Genomic DNA, 21325 nt, shown 5'->3' with positions numbered 1-21325 from the left:
GCTGCAACCTTCTTTCTAAAGCAGTCGCCATGTTGTTTATTCCCGCCTTGGACTGAACCATGATGAAGACTCTTCCTTCAACAGTTGCAATATCTCAAGGAGTCCCTGAAACATCCATTCTGACCCGGGGTGCCTCAACTTTTGCATACAACTCTATTTAGTACAAAATGATCTATGAACAATGTACTGTGAAATGCCAACCAGGAAGCTTAAGAACAAACATTCTGCAGGAAGATTAACCTTTCGGCCAAGGTGTGATGCCATTTGTTCTCTTGGCATAATTCAATATTTAATTTGTGAACACCTCCTCCATATTGGGTGGACCCAGGCACAGTCCCATTTGCTCTCCCTTCCGCAAAACCTAGGTTGTTTCCTTGCTCAAGTTTTGCAAGGCACTTCTCACCCTAAACCCCCCCTCCTTCAGGGTTTCACCAAGAAATGGGGATGGGGAAATGAAGGGCTCCCCCTGGCCAGCCCCCTCCTGGCAACCCAGCAAGTATGCAGAGGAACATGGGCCTGGGAATCCTCCCTCCCAGGATTCAAAAGCACTGCATGACCACCTGGCCTCTCTCTTTCCTCCCGCCCTCCACTTTGGCTCCGTTTCCCACCAGAACCCCTTCCCCATTCTACACAGCCCCATCTGCATCTCCATCCCTGCAGCCCCTTTGCTTTCTGGGGGTCTCAAAGGTAGGGGCCAAAGAGAGGAAAGGCAGGCTCCTAGAGAGGCAAGATGCTCAATGACACCACACTCTTTGGCCGCTCTTTGGAAAAATTCCAAGCTACTCCCCCCACCCCAGCAAAATTGAAAAGCTGGAAGGCTGCCCATCCTGCCATATTTGGTGGATTTTGAGTGCAATGCCAGGAGATGATGCAAATTTAGTTCAGTGTTGAACAAACAATGAACTGCCTCTGGAGCTGCGGATGGCCCCTGACCTTCGGTCCTTCCGCCGTGACCTGAAGACCTGGTTATTTCAACAAGCGGGTCTGGACTGATTACGGTTTAAATTAGGCTTTTATTGGGTTAAATTGTCATGTATTTATCATATTTATTGTTTAATTCTTTTTTTAATTTTTGTACTTTATGTTTCTTAATTTTTTATTGTTGTGAGCCACCCTGAGTCCTTAGGAAGACCTTCGCACCTTCCGACATGACTTAAAAACCTACCTATTCCAGCAAGCCGGCCTGGCCTGATAGATTTTGGGGTTTCATTTATTTTACTATTGTTTATACTGTATACTTACCTTGCTCTGTACACCGCCCCAAGTCCTTCGGGAGAAGGGCGGTATATAAAAACAAACAAATCAATCAATCAATCAATCAATCAATCAATCAATCAATCAATCAATCAAATGGTGTAGGCTCTCCTACTTGGGCGTGTGTGTGTGTGTGTGTGTGTGTGTGTGTGTGTGTATGTGTGTGTTGGACTAGATGACCTACGAGGTCCCTTCCAACTCTATAATTCCAATTCTAATGTTTAGTGTTTGGCAACTTCGGCAATTTTAAGAAGTGTGGACTTCAGCTCCCAGAATTCCCTGGATAACTGGCTGAGGGAGAGAAGCACTGACGCAGAGAATCCACCAGAGGGCTCCCTCCGCAGGTGGAAGCCGCTTCGGAAGGAAACTGAGCATGCGCTGATCGTTTCTCTTGTTTCTCTAGTCTAGGGGGTCTCAGGCCTCTCTAGGACTCCGCTCTCGCTCGCTGTAACCCTTTGAGCTCCGCAGAAGGCAAAGAGTCTTGCGGGAGGGAGATCCAGACGGGATCCTGTCCGGTGAGTGGGAGGTTTTCACGGGGAGTGGGGGGAAAGGACTGTTGCCCTGCCGCTCCATCGCCTGCACGTGCCACCAGGGGGGGAGGGAGAACAAAAAAAGCCTTTATTCAGTTGCAAAAAAATATAAAATAGGGGGAAAAAGAAAAGAATAAAAAAGAAAGGGGCGGGGGGGGGGAAAGCAAAATTAGGGAGTGCAAATCCAAAAGGAAAAAAAACAACAACACGGAGCCCTCGACTTAACGACCGCAATTGAGCCCAACATTTCTGTTGCTAAGTGAAACATTTGTTAAGTTTGCCCCCGCTTTACGACTTTTCTCGCCACAGTCGTTCAGCGAATCAAGAGTAAGTTATTGGTGCTTTAAATTACACTATACTTTTTCAGAGTGTTGCGCATTGGATTGAAAGTTACTCTTACAGGGTCCGGAGTCGCTTAGAAAGGATGGGTGACCACACAAATCAAATCAAATCAAATAAAAATAAAAATAATACAACCACCAGGGAGCCCAACATTTCCACTGCTAAGCAAGACAGTTGTTAAGTGAGTTTTGACCCATTTTACAAACTTTCTTGCCTGCCGTTGTTCAGTTAGTAACCCGATTCTTAAGTGAATCTGGCTTGAATTGTCATAAGGTCACACAAAGGGATCACACGACACTGGGACACTGCAACTGTCATAAATAAAGAGACAGTTGTCAAGTGTCTGAATTTTGAACACATGATCACGGGCATGCTGCAACCGTCGTAAGTGTGAAAAATTTTCACACTTCTTTCATTGCCAACTTCAAACAGTCATTAAACTATTTGTCAGAATCCATTTATATCATATTCATAAATGGAATGTTTCAAACATTATCCCATGGATTCTGCCATCTCCCGAAGAGAAGAGGATAGATGTGTATTGAACCGGCAATACACAATACAATACAATTTCTAAGAATAATACCTGTGCTCCTGGGGAGGAAAGCCATGGCAAATCTAGACAGCACACTAAAAAGCAGAGACATCACCCTGCCAACAAAAGTGCGTATAGTCAAGGCTATGGTTTTCCCAGTTGCAATGTATTGCAGTTGCAAAGTTGGACCATAAGAAAGGCCGAGCGCCAAAGAATTGAGGCCTTTGAAATGTGGTGCTGGAGAAGACTCCTGTGAGTCCCTTGGACTGCAAGGCGATCAAACCACTGTGCTGCAGCTGCATGATCTGTTTTTGACAAACCCGTGTTGGCTTTTAGGAATGACTTTGTTTGCCTCTAGGTGCTCGCTGATTTTGTTGTGTGAGAATCTTGGGGTGTAATCCCTCTGGTCCTGGTGATTTGAACTTGTCTAGGCTCGACAGGTGCTCACTTACCATTTTCTTGCCTATCTTACTGTAACTTGTGTTTCTATTCTGTTTTTTTATAGCACTATTTTTGATAGGTTGGTCTGCTTTTTCCCTTTGTGTAAAGACAGATGCAAAAAACGAGTTAAATAGTTCTGCTTTCTCTCTGTTGCTTGTCACCTTCTTGCCACTTTCACCCACTAATGGACCAATCATTTCCTTCACTTTTTTCTTGTTTTTTACATGTTGAAAGAAGCTTTTTTTGTTATTGTTGACTTTGGTCGCAAGCCTTAGTTCATTTTGAGCCTTAGCTTTCCTCATTTCATCTTTGCAGGCTCGGGCTATTTGCTGATATTCTGACTTAGTTATGTGCCCCTCTTTCCACTTCTATACTTGTCCTTTTTATCTTTCAATTTGTCAGAGACTCCTTTCTGCAGCCATGCTGGTTTCTTTTGAGAGCTGTTATTTTTCCTCTTCATTGTTATTGTGCTAGACTGGGCTTTTATTATCTCACTTTTCAAAATTTCCCAAGCTTCTTGAGTTGTTTTCCCCTTGAAGATTCTCATCTGTGGAATCCTTCCCAAGCCTTCTCTAAGTTTATTGAAATTAGCTCTCTTAAAGTCCAAGACTCTAGTTTGACTGAGTTCTATTGCTTGTGCTTTCATAATGTTGAATTCCAATATTGCATGATCACTTCCTGCCAAGGTTCCTGTGGCTTCAACACCTTCTATCATTTCATCTCTGTTAGTGAGAATTAGATCCAAAGTGGCTAATCCCCTAGTTCCCTTCTCTACTTTTTGGGTGACAAAATTGTCTGCTAAATTTGTCAGGAATCTGTTTGATCTTCCACTTGGTGCAGAGTTTGTCTCCCAGTTGATGTCAGGGTAGTTAAAGTCCCCCATTACTACTGTGATGTGCTTCCTACATACCTTAGTTAGCTGACTAGCAAAAAGTTCATCTATTTCCTCTGTTTGGTTGGGTGGCCTATAGTGTACACCTATGGCAATGTCATTTCTTCTCCCTTTTATATTGACCCAAATGCATTCAAGTTTACAGTTTTCATCGTTGTGCTCTATTTCTGTAGAGATGTAGTTATTTCTTATATAGAGAGCAACTTCACCTCCTCTTTTATTTGGTCTGTTTCTTTTGAATAATTTAAATCCCTCTAGCTGTGTGTTCCATTTGTGGGTTTCATCCCACCATGTTTCCATAATGGTGACAATATCATATCTGCCCTCATTAACCTGAATTTCTATTTCACCCTGTTTGCTGTTCAGACGCTGCGCATTGGTGTATAGACATTTGAGTCCTTTATGACTGACCCTGTGTTTACTTTCTACATAACCTGTGTGGGGCCTGAGTTCCCCTATTGTCTTACCACCTATTTGGTTAGTGCCCTTTGTGTGGCACTCGCTATTAGAAGCTTGATTTTGCTTGACAGCAAGGTTGATATTCTTGTCCACATACACATCTATGTTACATCCACTGATAGCCCTATAATTTTTAGATTCCGGAGACAGGGATGTTCTGTATCAATTAACTCACTGTCCCCACTGTTTAGTTTAAATATTCCTCCAGAAAATCTGTGAATTTGGAGGAGAAGACCATGGTCAAGGGGCCCCGAGAGATTTGCAGCCATCTCCATTACTTTTGCCATGGGTGGCTGCAGCCAGAAAGACACACAAAGACCCAGATGTTGGACCTGGTGATCTTGGAGCTATTCCTGGCAGTTCTGCCACCAGAGATGGAGAGCTGGGTGCGGGAGTGCAGAGCAGAGACCACCTCCCAGGCAGTGGCCCTGGCTGAAGGCTTCCTCCTGAGCCAAGCAGAGGAGCAGAAGGAACAGGTTGAGCTGCAGGTAAGAGAATCTTAATTCTGGCATTCTAAAGACACAAAGTAATAAATGATTTTCAGTCTTTTTAAAAAAAATGGATTCTTGGACTCTTTTTCTATCAGCGCATTATGCAGCGCACAAGATTTACCTAACTTTTTGGAGAAGTTGTTCCAATACTCTTTCATTTAGGGCAATTATTTTATTGTGGGATCCAATCTGGGGTCAGTCACCAGACCAGAGGTTTTAATCTTCCAAGCTTTTGGACTTGTGGTGATAAAGCTTATTTTATTGTCCTCTTCCATCCCCTTTGATAGACAGGATACAAACTCGTGAGCTGAGAGTGAAAATCCATTTTTTGTGTGTGGGTCTCTCATTTTTCTTCCTGGGACCTTTTAGGGGCAAGAATCCATCTTTCAGATGGTCCCAAAATTTCTGAAGGGAAGGAGGAAGCCTTCAGATCTCTCTCCAGAGCTTGGAATCTTCCAAGATGATCAAAATTCTGACATCTTACTAGGTAAGGGAATGGTTTTCCAAACTGTAACGTTCCTCAGACAGATTCCACTTTCACTTATCCTCTGTCTCTCCTGCTTAGGTGTCCATTATGTTTTTACAAATTCTTCCTTCATTTTTTCATTTCTAACAGGGAGTGGAACTATATCACTGGCAGTTTTAGGATCATCTCCCTTTCCTGGTCGAATCAAGACACTGACAGAAGCTCCAAGTCAGGTAGGAGAAGAAGCATCAAAGAAGATGTAGGGGACCATCTAAAGCACAGAGGTCAAACTCAATCGCGTCACATGACATATCACAACATTTTTTTGCCTTTGCGGAGCCGGGGTGGGCGTGGCCTGCGTGTGACGCATCTGGCCTGTGGGCCGCCAGTTTGACACTCCTGATCTAAATGCTTCCTGTGTCCTTCTGAGGATCAACATGTAGTAGGCCTTCTCCAAAGAAATGGAACAATTTGGGTTAAAACCAGTGACCAGCAACTTGCAAAACTATTGTAGAGATAGACTTGGATTTTTTAAGTCTACACTGAGAGATCTTTGACAATTTCCACCTCCCCGCCCCCCTGAAACTTTTCTGTTCTTCTGTGCAGAATTTGACTCCTGAAATATCATTCCTTTCTTCTGAGATTTTTTTTTTAAAAAATCTTCCATTAGGAGTTATAAAATTCTGAAATTTTGTGAACAGTCACAAAACAAACTATTGCAACGCACACTACCTGTAGTTACCATTTTAAAATCATAAGGCCAGTAAAAAGTCAGTGCTTGAAAAATGATGCAAAATAGTAAAATACCTCAAACGTTCAAATGGTAAGTAAAATCAAATGACGTTATAGTAGATCATAAAAAAAAATAGAACCATCTCCGAATAAAACTGGTGCCTGTAGTCTGGCTTTGCAGAAAAGTTTCTATTCTGTGTCTGAATTTAGAGACTAATCTATGCTGCTTTGCAAAAACTGCAGAATTTGCTTCTGAGCTTGACTTTCTCGGCTCCACAAAAAGTCCAGGAATGTGAGAGGCAGAATTTCATATACGTTTCATTTGCAGAATGATGGCACCCACGCAAATCCCTGGACATGTTTTATCAGCATCTTCAGGTTTAGAGAGCCAAAGAGAAACCAATCTCAGTATCCCTTAAAGTCAGGGCTTCTGAACCTCGGCAACTTGAAGATATGTGGCCTTCAACTCCCAGAATTGATGTTACCTAGTTACCTAGCGCTGATGATGTTATCTAGTTAGGGTAATGAAATGTGTCCAAGAAAACGAGTAAGCTCAGAGAGCACCAAGGACCCTTCACTCCCAGAATTCCCCAGCCAGCCATGCTAGCTGGGGAATTCTGGGAGTTGAAGTCCACACATCTTCTGGTTGCCCAGGTTGAGAAGCACTGACTTAAGTAAATCCAAAGGATAGAAGCATTCCTCAATCCTATGAAGAGACTCAGGATGACTCCTCCCAGACTCATTGGAGTATAAGATGGAGGGGAAGAAAAACACAAGTTTGTAAAATTTGATTAGGATAAAGGTAAAGGTAAAGGTTCCCCCGCACATGCGTGCTAGTCGTTTCCGACTCTAGGGGCCGGTGCTCATCTCCGTTTCAAAGCCAAAGAACCAGTGCTTGTCCAAGGACGTCTCCATGGTCATGTGGCCGGCATGACTAGACAGCCTCTCTTAATTCAATATGGTTCTAATCTTCCTGTGGCACTATTTTGTAGGCCTGACACATGAACATGTTAAGCATGAAAGGGATTCATCTGAAGGATGATCCTCCCCCTGTCTATTGTCATCTATCTTCTGCAAACACCACGAAGCATTGATGCCTCTGTTGCTTCTATCTTCAAGGCCCATCATTGCCCATTTGCCCTGAAAAATAATGTGTTGCTTTCTCTTTCTCTTTTGAAAATCCTGCAGAATCAGTAAAGATGTTCACCCCCAACATTTCATCTGCCAATGGCTGTAACCTGTGTCTGTCTCCTCACCTATAATTTTAGTTCATTGCAACATCCTGTTTTTGGAACTTTCTAATTAAGGAGGAAAAAGTGCAAGTGCTTCCTAAGGTTCTCGTTTAATTTTTGTCCTTCAGGGTCATGTTTCCTTTGAGGAGGTGGCTGTGTATTTCTCCAAGGAGGAATGGTCTCGACTGGATTCTCACCAGAAAAACCTACATGGGGAAGTGATGCTGGAGAATTCCAGGAACGTAGCTTCTCTGGGTAAGAATCTCTGCTGGGGCATCAAATACTTAAGAGGATGAATTTTGTGGTGGAATATAACCTACTGGTACCCAATCACACTTCATCTCTTCTGTTCCAAGAAAAGGAAGAGTTAAACATTGAGGATGTTTCTTCTGATGGGTGGTAGGCATTCTCCTCAATGAGTATTTTAGTTCCTGTTGAACATCACTGATGACAAACATTGGTGATGCTTGGCTTAAGTCCTTGCTGCTCTTTTGCATTTTTAAAAATAATAATTCAGTGTCTCAGAATTCTGGGGAAACTTTTTTTTTATTTCTTCATTCCTATGCTACCCTTTACATGAGGACCCCAGATTGTTGGGGACCATAGGCTGACTCTGTAAACCGCTTAGAGAGGGCTGTATACAGTGAAGCGGTATACAAGTCTTAAGTGCTCTTGCTATTGGTATCTCCCCAATTGGGTGACTCTGGGCAGATTACAGATCATAAAAAGATAAATAGAGAAACGATTAATCATTGAAAACTGCATGGGGATGAGGTCTTCCTACCTCATTAACCACCTCCAATGGCAAGTGCCTTCCTCGGGATGGCAAGCCAACTGGCAAAATAAACTTTTAATATGTTTCCGGAAGGTCAAGAGGATGGGACAACATCTGGTGGTAGAGTGTTCTACAGAGTCAGTGTCTCACTGGAAAAGGCTCTTCTCAACTGTGCCTCCCAAATTCCTTAGTAGAGGGGAACTATAGCAGGCGTCTTCTGATGGTGTGAGTGAAGTGGGCTAATCCTATTGGTACCCTGGACCAATTTTCAATATTTTGAGTTAATAGATCATGTCATGGTTCCGACAGAGGAAACTCTTCAAAGAACTTCGAGGCATTGTTTAGCTTAAAGAATCTTTATTCGAGAAGCATAGCATCGGCATTAACATAGTCAAAGCCAAAATTTGAATTCCCCTCCCCTGAGCACATAGTATCCAAGCACCATTCCCTCCTCTAATTAACAGTCATAAATCACATTCTCCAATTAGTTTGAAATGCAGGCTTCCCTCCAGTTCTCCAACCCGCCATTTCTTATCGTCTCTTATTTCAAAGAACCTTGATTCTCACGCTGTTCCAGTACTGTTATGTCTAACTAACTCCCATGCACATTCCTCCTCCTCCTCCCCCCCCCAGTATCATCTAATTCTAATTCTAAGAGTAAAACATAAGAAGGAAAATGGCTGCTTCTCCATACATTGTCAAAGCAAGAACTTCTGATGTTGGCAGTGTTGGCATCTGGCCCCCCCTTACAAAAAGGACAGATTCTGTAACGTAAACAAAAGCACATGTTAGGGACTGTCTCTCGGTTTGTTGGGGTGTTTCCTATAGAACCTTTTGATGAGTCGGTCGGCTTTCACATCGCTAGATTTCACCCACGTGGCTTCAGACAACGTGTATCCCTTCCATTGTACTAGGTACTGCAATTTCCCTTTAAAAATTCTAGAATCAAGAATACTGTTAGAGGCTGTTTCTTTGGCAGAGACGTGGTTACAGCAAGAAGGGAACAGACCCCAACTAGCACATGGCTCAAGATGTGATAAAAAGAATGGCTAGCCGGTTAGACCTAATTGATTTTGACCTCCCCCACTGTCTCATGGAGGTAGAAATGGAGGTAGTGACAGATTTTATTTTCCTGGGCTCCAAGATCACTGCAGATGGGGACTGTAGCCAAGAAATTAAAAGACGCTTGCTCCTCGGAAGGAAAGCCATGGCAAATCTAGACAGCACACTAAAAAGCAGAGACATCACCCTGTCAACAAAAGTGCGTATAGTCAAGGCTATGGTCTTTCCAGTTGCAATGTATGGCAGTGAAAGTTGGACCATAAGAAAGGCTGAGCGCCAAAGAATTGAGGCCTTTGAACTCTGGTGCTGGAGAAGACTCCTGCGAGTCCCTTGGACTGCAAGGCGATCAAACCGGTCAGTCCTAGAGGAGATCAATCCTGACTGCTCTTTAGAAGGCCAGATCCTGAAGCTAAAACTCAAATACTTTGGCCACCTACAGTAATGAGAAGGAAGGACTCACTGGAGAAGAGCCTAATGCTGGGAAAGATCGAGGGCAATAGAAGAAGGGGACGACAGAGAATGAGGTGGCTGGATGGAGTCACTGAAGCAGTAGGCGTGAGCTTAAATGGACTCCAGAAGATGGTAGAGGACAGGAAGGCCTGGAGGAATGTTGTCCATAGGGTCGCGATGGGTCGGACACGACTTCGCAGCTAACAACAACAACAACTGTCTCATTGTGCATCCTGGTATAAATATTAAAAAGCTTCTTTCCCTTCATTTTTCTTTTATTCCCCTGACCCTTGCTCAGTTTGATAAGAATGGATAAGAAAAATTAATAAATTGAAGTATTGGCCACGCACACATGTTCCTTTATTTCAGAAGTATTTCAAGTTTCTTGCTGCTCTTAAAACAGAAACCGTATGGTGTGGTTTTTATTCATAGCCTCCGTCAGAAATCCATGTTTGATCAATCTTTGTTCTGATGATTTTATGTTAGTCAACACTATAACTTTTCAAAAACCCAGAGAGTCTGCCAAATTTCAGCAAACAAGTCATTTCATTTCATTTCATTTATATGCCGCCCTTCTCCCTGAGGACTTAGGGCGGCTCACAACAATAAAAATTAAAAAACATAGAGTAAAAAAATTATAATGACCTATAAAGCTCTAAATGGCTTGGGTCCGAATTATCTAAGGGAACACCTGCTGCCGGCATCAACTTCCCATCGTCCTGTGCGCTCCCACAGGGAGGGCCTTCTCAGGGTACCGCCGGTTAAGGAATACCGGCGGGTTATTCCCAGGGGAAGGGCATTCTCTGTGGGCGCGCCGGCCCTATGGAACCAACTTCCCACGGAACTCAGGACTGCCCCCGACCTTCGCTCATTTCACCAGGACTTGAAAACCTGGTTCTTCGAGCTTTTTGGCCCAGACTGAGGGGTTTTAATTTAATTTAATTTAATTGGGTTTTAGTTTAACTTCAGGGATTGTAATTTAATTAATAGTTTTAATTGATTTTAATTTTATATACTATGTATTTTAATTTTCCCTGTAAACTGCCCTGAGTCCTATGGGAATAGGGCGGTATATAAATTTAAATAATAAATAAATAAAAATAAATAAAAGAGAATTAATTTAATTTAATTTAATTTAATTTATTAATATTTCTATACCGCCCTTCTCCCGAAGGACTCAGGGCGGTGTACAGGGCAAGAATAAAACACAAAGCTACAAAAATTAAAAAGTAATTAAATACATGCCCATAAAAAACAATAAGTACATAATAAAACCCCAATAAAATGATAGTAAAAAACCCCACCAATCCCCCCTCAGGCCAGGCCGGCTTGTTCGAACAGGTATGTTTTCAGATCGCGGCGAAAGGAGCGAAGATCGGGCGCCGTCCGGAGCTCAACCGGTAACTGGTTCCATAGCTCCGGGGCGCCCACAGAGAAAGATCTCCCCCTGGGGGCCACCAATCTACATTCTCTGACCGGTGGCACCGGTGGCACAAAATTACAAAACAATTTAACCCAGTAAAAGCCTAATTAAAAATCGTACTCAGTCCAGGCCCGCTTGTTCGAACAACCAGGTCTTCAGGTCACGGCGGAAGGACCGAAGGTCTGGGGCCATCCACAGCTCCGGAGGCAACTCATTCCAGAGGGTCGGTGCCAGAAGGCTCTCCCCCTGGGGGTTGCCAGCTGGCATTGCCTGGCCAACAGAAGTCATAACCTTAACCTCACTTTAGTTTTATTTCCTTTCCCTAGCCTTCCCTAATTCTAATTCTTCATTTTCCTCTCAAGGAAGTGGAAGCCAGGATGAAGTGATTCAGGACGGAGAAGGGGAAGAGGAGAGAAATTGGACAGAATCCAGAATTCCCAAGAAGAGCAAGTCAATGTATAAGAATAAAAAGCCCACATTCCAGTGTGTGCAGGATCAAGATGTTCTTGACCACCAAAACCCCAAAGGAAGACTAAGAAAAAAGGATTTAGGGAAAAGTGTGGAAGTACCAAAAGATCATTTAAATTTAGACAGGTGCTTCGGAACCAACGTTAGAGGAGACCAATATGGGTGCAGTGAGAATGAAAAAAGTTTGAGCTGGAGAGTCAAAATGGGAGAGAAGCCATGCATGGAGTTTGGAAAAAGTTTCAGCAGGAACAGTTCCCTCATTTGTCACAAAAGAATCCATACAGGGGAGAAACCCTATAAATGCACGGACTGTGGGAAGAGCTTTAGACAAAGCAGTAATCTTTTTTCACATAAAAGGAACCATTCAGGGGAAAAACCCTACAAATGTATGGAGTGTGGGAAAAGTTTCATGTGGAACAGTCAGCTTACGTCGCATAAAAGCATCCATACAGGGGAAAAACCCTATAAATGTATAGACTGTGGGAAGAGCTTCAGCAAGAGCAGTAACCTGATTTCCCACAAAAGGATCCACTCAGGGGAGAAACCATATAAATGTCTGGAGTGTGGAAAAGGTTTCTGTAAAAATGTGTCTCTGACTTCCCATAAAAGGATCCACAGAGAAGAAAAACCATAGTCAGTGTATGGAATGTGGAAAAACATTTCGAAGGATAAGTTCCTTTCTTTGTCATAAATGTATCCATACAGAAGAGAAACCCTATGAATGTCTGGACTGTGGGAAAATATTCTGAAAAAGCAGTTTCCTTATTTCCCATAAAAGAATCCACACGGGAGAAACCATTTAAATGTATGGATGTCATGGTTCCAATTAATGAGACAGATCAAAGAACATTCAAGCATTGTTTTTTCTAAAAAGTCTATAATAATGAGAACGAAGCATCGGCACTCATGGATGGATGCCAGAATCTGAATTCTCCTCTCCTGAACACATTGTATCATACACAATTCCCTCCCTTAATTGCATGTCATAAATCACATTCTCCAATTAGTTTAACATGTAAGTTTCACTTCAATAATAATAATAACAATAATAATAATAATTTGGAAGGGACCTTGGAGGTCATCTAGTCCAACCCCCTGCTAAGGCAGGAAACCCTATCCATTTCAGACAAATGGCTGTCCAGTCTTCTTAAAAACTTCCAGTGTTGGAGCATTCACAGCTTCAGGAGGCAGGCTGTTCTACTGATTAATTGTTCCAACTGTCAGGAAATTTCTCTTTAGTTCTAGGTTGCTCTTGATTAATTTCCATCCGTTGCTTCTTGTCCTGCCTTCAGGTGCTTTGGAGAATAGCTTTACTCCCTCTTCTTTGTGGCAGCCCCTGACATATCGGAACCAGGCTATCATGTCACCCCCTGGTCATTCTTTTCATTAAACTAGACTTAACCCAATTCCAACAGCTGTTCCTTATATGTTTGAGTCTCCAGTCCCCTGATCATCATTTCTTGCTCTTCTCTGTACTCTTTCTAGAGTCTCAACATCTTTTTTACATCCTGGTGACCAAAACTGGATGCAGTATTCCAAGTGTGGCCTTACCAAGGCATTGTAAAGTGGTATTAACACTTTATTTTATTTATTTTTATTTTAATTCCATTTATATCCCGCCCTTCTCCGAAGACTCAGGGCGGCTTACAAGCTTAGCAGTAGCCTTCATTCTATGTATATGCCTGCTTATTAGGGCTTTCGCCCCCCCAAGCGGCATTATTACAAAGTCAGCTTATTGCCCCTAACAATCTGGGTCCTCATTTTACCTACCTCGGAAGGATGGAAGGCTGAGTCAACCTTGAGCCTGGTGGGACGCGAACCTGCACTTCACGTGATCTTGGTTCTATCCCTCTGTTAATTTAGCCTAGTACATTATGTCACATCCTGCTCTCTCCACATCAGTCTTAACTCATACTGCTGTACTTTCATTATTTATTTTTATTGTTTTACTATTACGTTTACCTTTTTCATGATTTTACATTCTACTATTGCAAGCTGCCCAAAATTGCCTCGTGGCAAGGTGAGCGACAAATCGATTTAATAATAGATTAAGAAAAATCTAGACGGGAGCATAAAATTCTTCGGTGTGTTTGGAGAAAAATGAATGGGATTTGGATAGATTTAACTCCCAAAGTTGACTTGCATATTGGCCGTCTTCCCGTATTTATTCTAAATTATCATTTCAAATGAATCTGCAGGACGTTGAATGGAAACCAATGAGAATGAAAAAAATTGAGAAGCCTGGAGAAAGAAAGTTGAGCATGGAATAGGGTAGGAAAGGTTGGCAAGGATAGAGTGATAGAAGCTGGGAGAGAGAGAGTGAGTTGGAATAAACTAGATTTAAATAATTGAAGTTTAACTAGATTCTTTTCTTACCTTGTTACTTAATTTCCTTTGAGATACTGTTGCAATGCCATTCTTTTTCTGTTCTTTGCATCATACCCTTTGCCCTAAGAGGAAATGTAATTATCTGAAAGAATGTATGTATATACAATACATGGGACGCGGTGGCTCAGTGGGTTAGGACGCTGAGCTTGTTGATCAGAAGGTCGGCAGTTTGGCGGGTCAAATCCTGAGTGCCGCATAACAGAGTGAGCACCTGTTACTCGTCCCAGCTTCTGCCAACCTAGCAGTTTGAAAGCACGTAAAAATGCAAGTAGAAAAATAGGGACCACTACGGTGGGAAGGTAACAGCGTTCCGTGCGCCTTTGGCGTCTAGTCATGCCGGCCACATGACCATGGAGACGTCCTCGGACAAGCACTGGCTCTTCAGCTTTGAAACGGAGATGAGCATGGGCCCCTAGAGTTGGAAACGACTAGCACGCATGTGCGGGGGAACCTTTACCTTTATATATAATACATACAATACGTATACAAGAGGGCTGCAACCCTTATCCAAACATATTCTAAGGTTGTGCACCACTGGATGACTTATGTTGGGATATGTAAAAGCATCTGTCCCTATCTTCTGTGAAGTGCTCATCTTGTCTTTATGTTTTTGGTCTATAATTATTTTGCATCAAAAATGCCAGTATTGTATCATCACATTTTGACCATTAAAAACTTATAATTTATATTATTAAAATATTTAATAAAAGTGATCGGTATTATGTCTTTGTGTCCCATACTTGAGCTCTTGAAGGTGGATTATAAAATGTGAAAAATAAAGTGTTGTTTTTTAAATAAACATTTCTTAATGCTAGTTAAGAGCCCTGGTGGTGCAAAGGTTAGAATGCAGCATTGCAGGCTAATTCTGCCTACTGCCAGCAGTTCGATTCTTACCGGCTCAAGGTTGACTCGGCCTTCTGTCCTTCTGAGGTTGGTAAAATGAGGACCCCAGACAGTTGGGGGCAATAGGCTGACTCTGTAACCGAGAGGGCTGCAAACCACTAGGAAGTGGTAGGTAAGTCTAAGTGCGATTGCTGTTGCTAATGCCTTCTTTTTAATTCTAGCTTCCTGCGAATTGGTTTTCTTAGCCAAGTGTGGTGTGTCTCTGTTTAGAAAAATGAATTTTAAGAGGATAAACGGGAAAGAGGATAGGAAACTTGAGTTTTGTATACATTTCAAGAAATGCCATATATTTAGACATGTGACATGCTTCCAACTAAAGTACCCTCAAAATGTGCATTAAGTGAGGTTCCTGAAATAGCTGTGGCAAATCATCAAACAGGCAGTCTTCGACTTAACAACTCCAATTGGGACCAGAATCTCCATTGCTAAGAAAGGCAGTTGCTAAGTAACTTGAATCTGATTTTATGGTTACCTGGATCACTGTGGTTAACTGAGTCACAAATTAAGCAAATCCAGCTTCCCACGTTGACTTTGCATATCAGAAGCCGGATGAGAAGGCCATAAGCACTGATCACGTGACCCCGGGACACTACAACTGTCGTAGTGCCCATTGGTTGATGACTGGGAATGCTGCAACGGTCATAAAGTGTGAGGACCAGTTGTTACCATGTCCCTAAGGAGGCAGTGGGTTTCCAGCTGCTTTGTCTTCAGCTGTCTGCAATGCCTTTTCTGATCCTGTTTGGTCTAGAAGGACCCCGGGACTGCAGCCCGTGAAAAACCAAAGGATTTCCTCCACACCATCTCTAAGACATTTTATAATAATAATATATAAAGTTGGAAGGGACCTTGGAGGTCATCTAGTCCAACCCCCTGCTCAGGCAGGAAACCCTATACCATTTCAGGCAAATGGCTGTCCAGTCTCTTCTTAAAAACCTCCAGTGTTGGAGCATTCACCACCTCTGGAGGCAGGTTGTTCCACTGGTTAATTGTTCTAACCACTGGTTAATTGTTCTAACGTTGTTTTCCAACGTAACACTTTATTTTTACTTTCAGGCCTGCCTTTGTGGATCCAAAGGGTATGGTTTCAGACGCCACTCGTGAATTCTTGTTCTTGTTTTATTCACATGGCAGATTCTGCTATTGCCAGCATTCCTTTGCAAGGTTATTTACAATCAGTAGCCATGTTCTGGCTTCCTCTCTAACTGTCTGATTAAAGGGGTGGGTGGGGGTGAGGGGGAAACAGAGAAACAAACTAATCAAGGTGAGAACCTGCCTAGAAATAAGGAGACATTTCCTGACAGTGAGAACGATTAACCAGTGGAATGGCTTGCCTCCAGAGGTTGTGGGTGCTCCATCACTGGAAATTTTTAAGAAAGATTGGACAACCATTTCTCCAGAATGGTATAGCTTCTCCTGCATGGGCTACAAAACTTCCTAGGTCTCTTCCAACTATCTTATTCTGTTATTCCGTGTTATTTTCAAATGGTGAAGCATTCTAAAATATACTATTTGGTTTACTACCTGTAGAAAACGTCCTGCTTCTTACCAAATCTATCAATATCTAGCACATGGTCCAGTGCAGGGGTGTCAAGCTCGCAACATCGCGTGATGCATTGCGACATATCGCGACTTTTTTCCCCATTGCCGGCAATGGGGCGCGCGGTTTTGCTATGATGCATCTGGCCCGCGGGCTGGCAGTTTGACACTCCTGGTCTAGTGTGTCTATATAAATGTTGCTACCTCTGTGTTCTAGTCTCTAGAACTCAGCCTTCAGGTTGATGAGATGAGGATCTAGATTGTTGTGGCAATATGCTGACTTTGTAAACTGCTTAGAGAGGGCTGTAAAGCATTGTGAAGCGGTATATAAGTCTAAGTGCTATTGCTATTATCTAGTTAGGGTTAATTATGCTGGCTAGCATTATCTTCCTGTCCAGCTCATACAGATTCAGACTCTGGTTGGTACAATTTAACTTTCTCCATCATGGTCACCTCTGCTGAATCTTTCTTAGCAGTTCCACATCTCCCCCGTTAGTATTTATTTTTCCCAAAATGCAACTTCTTCTAGTTCAGGTTTCTTGCCCCATGTATCCCAGGAAAAACAACAAAGCTTCAGCAGTGCACAACTGTCCAGTCCATTTCAAAAAATTAGTCCTCTTGCTCTTCCTCAAATTCACAAGCTTTGACAGCCAGAACTGTCTAGATTTCACGGTGGTTGGCCAGCCACTATAACTCCATCATCCTTCTTCTCACAAATCTCTTTTCAAAGTCTCTCCTTTCCTTTCTCCTTTGGGAAAAATCTTCCTATACAGGTGAGTCCTCAACATAAGGACACAATTGAGCCCAAAATTAGGAGTTACCGTTGGTGAAGTCTACAAGAAATATCTGCAAGAAAGCAACCAAGCGCAGAGAGCACCAAGCACCCCTCATTTCAACCCTGAGCTACAAATATTCTCCTTTATTGAGCCCATAAAGTCCCACTGCTAACCGGGCAGTTGTTAAGTGAATCTTGCCCCATTTTACAACCTTCTTTTGCCACAGTTAAGTGAAATCACTGCAGTTGTTATATGAATCATGCAGTTGTTAAATGAGTCTAGTGTCCTCCTTTAAGGGACGCAGTGGCTCAGTGGGTTAGGACGCTGAGCTTGTCGATCAGAAGGTCGGCAGTTTGGCGGGTCGAATCCTGAGTGCCACGTAGCAGAGTGAGCGCCTGTTACTCATCCCAACTTCTGCCAACCTAGCAGTTCGAAAGCACGAAAGTAGAAAAATAGGGACCACTACGGTGGGAAGGTAACAGCGTTCCGTGCGCCTTTGGCGTCTAGTCATGCCGGCCACATGACCACGGAGATCTCCGTTTCAAAGTTGAAGAGCCAGCGCTTGTCCAAGGACGACTCCGTGTTCATGTGGCCGGCATGACTAGACGCCAAAGGCGCACGGAACGCTGTTACCTTCCCACCGTAGTGGTCCCTATTTTTCTACTTTCGTGCTTTCGAACTGCTAGGTTGGCAGAAGTTGGGATGAGTAACAGGCGCTCACTCTGCTACGCGGCACTCAGGATTCGACCCGCCAAACTGCCGACCTTCTGATCGACAAGCTCAGCGTCCTAACCCACTGAGCCACTGCGTCCCTGGAGTTGGAAACGACTAGCACGCATGTGCGGGGGAACCTTTACCTTTACCTTTGTCCTCCTTTAATTGTGCTTGTCGGAAGCCTACTGGGAGGTTTACACCTGGTGATCATATGACCCTGGGACAGGGCAATCATTGTAAATATGTAATTGTTGCCAAGATTTTTATCACGTGACTAAGAGGATGCTACAATGGTTTGCAAGTGCTGTTGTAACTTCGAGCAATTACGAATGGCTGTAAGTCAAGGATTATCTGTAGAAACTATGCCATTTTTCACTCTGTCTCTTAACAGAATAGCGTCCATTTGGGTTCCTGGGTGGCTACAGCACAGACGGGTGGTCACAGTTCCCACCGGCTTTCCAATGTTTTGCTCGTCAGTTCATGATTTACCATTTGTGACGTCTGCACAAAAGACTTCTGGTAGTTTTCATTCCCCTCCAAAGCTCCTGATAGGGAAAAGAGGATTTAGAAACTTATTATGCAAGTCCTCCGAGTTAAAACTGAAACCGAAAGTTAAACTGAGTTAAAACCTTTGGGAGTAACATCCTCTGAGATCGATCTGGCGCCCACTGTTTAAAATTTAGCCCTTTCCTCGGCCTTAGGTTCAACTGAGTGACAGCTGTAATGCAGACATGTCAAACCCGTGACGCCACGTGACATCACACAACATATTGGGACTGTTTTGCCATTACTGGCCATGGGGTGGGCACGGCTTCTACGTGATGTGTCTGGCCCGCAGGCTGGCAGTTTGACACCCCTGTTAATTAATGATCTTCTTGTTGTTTTTTTTACTTGTATTTTTTTGGGCAATACATAAAAATCGTTATTTGCTACCCAGGTTCACCATGGAGTTGGGCAGCCTTATTAATGAAATGCATAAATTGAATGAATGAATGAATAAATAAATAAATAAATAAATATTTTTGCTATGTTTCAGGAGGAGATAGGATTTTTCTTCCTGTGACACAGTAATACCTGTATTAAGGAATAAATGAGAGAAAAAATAATTGAATTGTAAGAATATTAGACAAAGGAAGCAAAGATCGAACTGTCGAAAGTGGCTCTGGATCTATGAATTTTTTTTCCTTGCATGGTTAGTGCATTAGTAGAAGTCTTGACATAACTCAGTTTTATAGGGACAAATCAGAGTTACATTCATCCGAGGTAGCTGCTTCAAGTGATCGGAGAAGCTGAACCTGTTAAATGTCTGTCTGGATGCTAAGCTTCCAAACTCAGGCCAGATAAAATAAATTTAGGCATCCTACAGCAAACTTGTAAAACCATAATAGGATAGCAAGTCTGAACGCATAAAATGAAATAGTCCAGAATTTGAGATGCTTAAAAAGCCGATTCTCTTGTTTTTTTAAACCACAAAAGGACATTGTGAACATCTTAGTGAAATCAAAGAAGTTTCTCTTTATTGCATTCAATTTGTACACCACCCAAGGATTCTGCTGGGATTGCAAGAAAACATAAAACTATAAAACAATAAAAACAAGGCAACAATAAAGCAAAAGATGGCAACAAAAAACACACCTGCTCGTGGACAAATAGCCAGATCTTAGGGCCTTTTGAAACACTAGTGGGGTAAGAGTTACAAAACCACCTTTTCTTATTCTGCAACTGGACTGGTCCTGAACAGAGTGAAATACTCAAAATTTCAATAAATGAGCAGGATTCTGTTTTAAGGTTTTCTTCAAGAAGTTAAATCTTTCCATATTTGCTACTAGCAAGTTTACAAATGTCTGGACAAATGTATTCATTTATCGTTGCACTGTTTTCATGGTTTTATCATTTTGTTTTCTTGAGAATCTCACAAAACCGTTAGGAGTCAGGAAGCGTATAAATTGAATTCAGGACTCAGAGGAAGGAGTTTGTATAGTTCAGGCAAAGAACTGTTGTGATTCAGGGCCAGCCTGTGGGTCCGGCAGCCGGCTCGGATGTCTCGGATGACTCAGACGAGGGGGAGGAGGAGGGTGTTGAAGACGAACTTGCTGATGATGGCTTGGAGGCTTCGCAGAGCCCCCAGCCAGGGCCCTCTTCTCAGCTGCGCGAGCCCGACAGTGCGGATGATGATGACCCACAGCTGGCCCTGTTCAAGGACGCCCGACGCAGGAGGCAGTCAAGCAGGAACAAGCAGAGAAAGGCTGTGGGACTCCTCGGAAGGAGGCACAGGGAGGCCACGCCCTGAACTCTAATAAAGGGAGTGTTTGGGGAAGGGCTGGTTGCTGAAAGCAACCGCTCCGTTTGAGGATCACAGTTCCGGTGTTTTGTTTCTTGTTCTGTTGTTTTGCTTGTGAATTAAACTTGGCAGACGCCTTCCAGCCTCAGTTGTTTTCCAGTCTCTACCGTTTCTACAGGGGTTGCCTTTCTGCAAGGCCGGTAGCAGGCTGGTACAGAACAAGAACAGACATAAGGATGGAACCCAAGTGAAGCTATATTCTATGAGTTCTCACCTGGGTGGATACTTTGATGGGAAATAAAGGAATTGCTCTTCCTGAAGCCGTTCCTACGGTCTAAGGATTTATACGGTTTCTCCCCTGTGTGGATCAGTTTGTGAGAACGAAGAGATCTCTTTTCACGGAAGTGCTTTCCACACTCCATACATTTATATGGTTTCTCCCCAGTGTGGATCAGTTTGTGGGAATGAAGAGATCTCTTTTCACGGAAGCTCTTTCCACACTCGGCACATTTGTATGGTTTTTCCCCCGTTTGAATCCTTTCATGTAGAGTCAGGGAGCTGTTTTGGCTGAAACTCTTCCCACACACCGCACATTTATATGGTTTCTCCCCCGTATGGATCCTTTTGTGAGAAGTCAGGTGACTGATATCGCTGAAGCTCTTCCCGCAATCTGCACATTTGTAGGGTTTCTCCCCTGTGTGAATACTTCTGTGCGAAGTAAGCTGACTGTTCCACATAAAGCTTTCTCCACATTCCATACACTTATACGGTTTCTCTCCTGAGTGGCTCCTTTTATGGGAAATCAGGTTACCGCTTTGGCTAAAGCTCTTCCCGCATTCCATGCATTTATAGGGTTTCTCCCCTCGATGAATCCTTTTGTGAGAAGTCAGGGAACCGTTTTCCCGGAAGTTCTTTCCACATTCCAAGCACTTGTACGGTTTCTCCCCTGTGTGGATACTACTGTGGGAAGCAAGGGAACTTCTCTTTCGAAATATTTTCCCACACTCCGTGCATTTGTACGGCTTCTCCCCCGTGTGGATCCTTTTGTGAGAAGTAAAGGCGCTGCTTCCCCGGAAGCTCTTTCCACACTCCAGACACTCGTACGGTTTCTCACCAGAGTGACGCCTCCTGTGGGAAGTCAGACTGCTGCTCGCGTTGAAGCTCTTCCCACAATC

The 21325-nt window shown here is 43.1% G+C and overlaps 1 protein-coding gene across 1 annotated transcript; it reads left to right on the top strand.

The window, feature by feature from the left end:
* The first annotated feature begins 1743 nt into the window (after positions 1-1743).
* Positions 1744-13126, top strand: LOC308664678 (zinc finger protein 202-like). The gene is made up of 6 exons (XM_081322118.1): positions 1744-1769; positions 4645-4941; positions 5314-5431; positions 5561-5643; positions 7503-7629; positions 11447-13126. The coding sequence occupies exons 2-6, from the start codon at positions 4690-4692 to the stop codon at positions 12184-12186; spliced, it is 1320 nt and encodes a 439-aa protein (XP_081178244.1). The 5' UTR covers positions 1744-1769; positions 4645-4689; the 3' UTR covers positions 12187-13126.
* The last annotated feature ends 8199 nt before the right edge of the window (positions 13127-21325 follow it).

This window comes from Vipera berus (assembly GCF_964194415.1).
Source record: "Vipera berus genome assembly, chromosome: 2".
Lineage (NCBI taxonomy): Eukaryota > Metazoa > Chordata > Lepidosauria > Squamata > Viperidae > Vipera > Vipera berus.
The sequence above is the reverse complement of the archived record's forward strand: the minus strand, read 5'-3'. Positions and strand labels throughout refer to the sequence as shown.

What these genes read in the sequence shown, in the direction of transcription:
- LOC308664678 (XM_081322118.1), top strand. Translation starts at nt 4,690, where the DNA reads ATGGTCAAGGGGCCCCGAGAGATTTGCAGCCATCTCCATTACTTTTGC. An exon ending in AGGAACAGGTTGAGCTGCAG is followed by an intron (nt 4,942 to 5,313) that starts GTAAGAGAATCT and finishes GGGACCTTTTAG; the next exon opens with GGGCAAGAATCCATCTTTCA. An exon ending in CAGGAACGTAGCTTCTCTGG is followed by an intron (nt 7,630 to 11,446) that starts GTAAGAATCTCT and finishes TTTCCTCTCAAG; the next exon opens with GAAGTGGAAGCCAGGATGAA.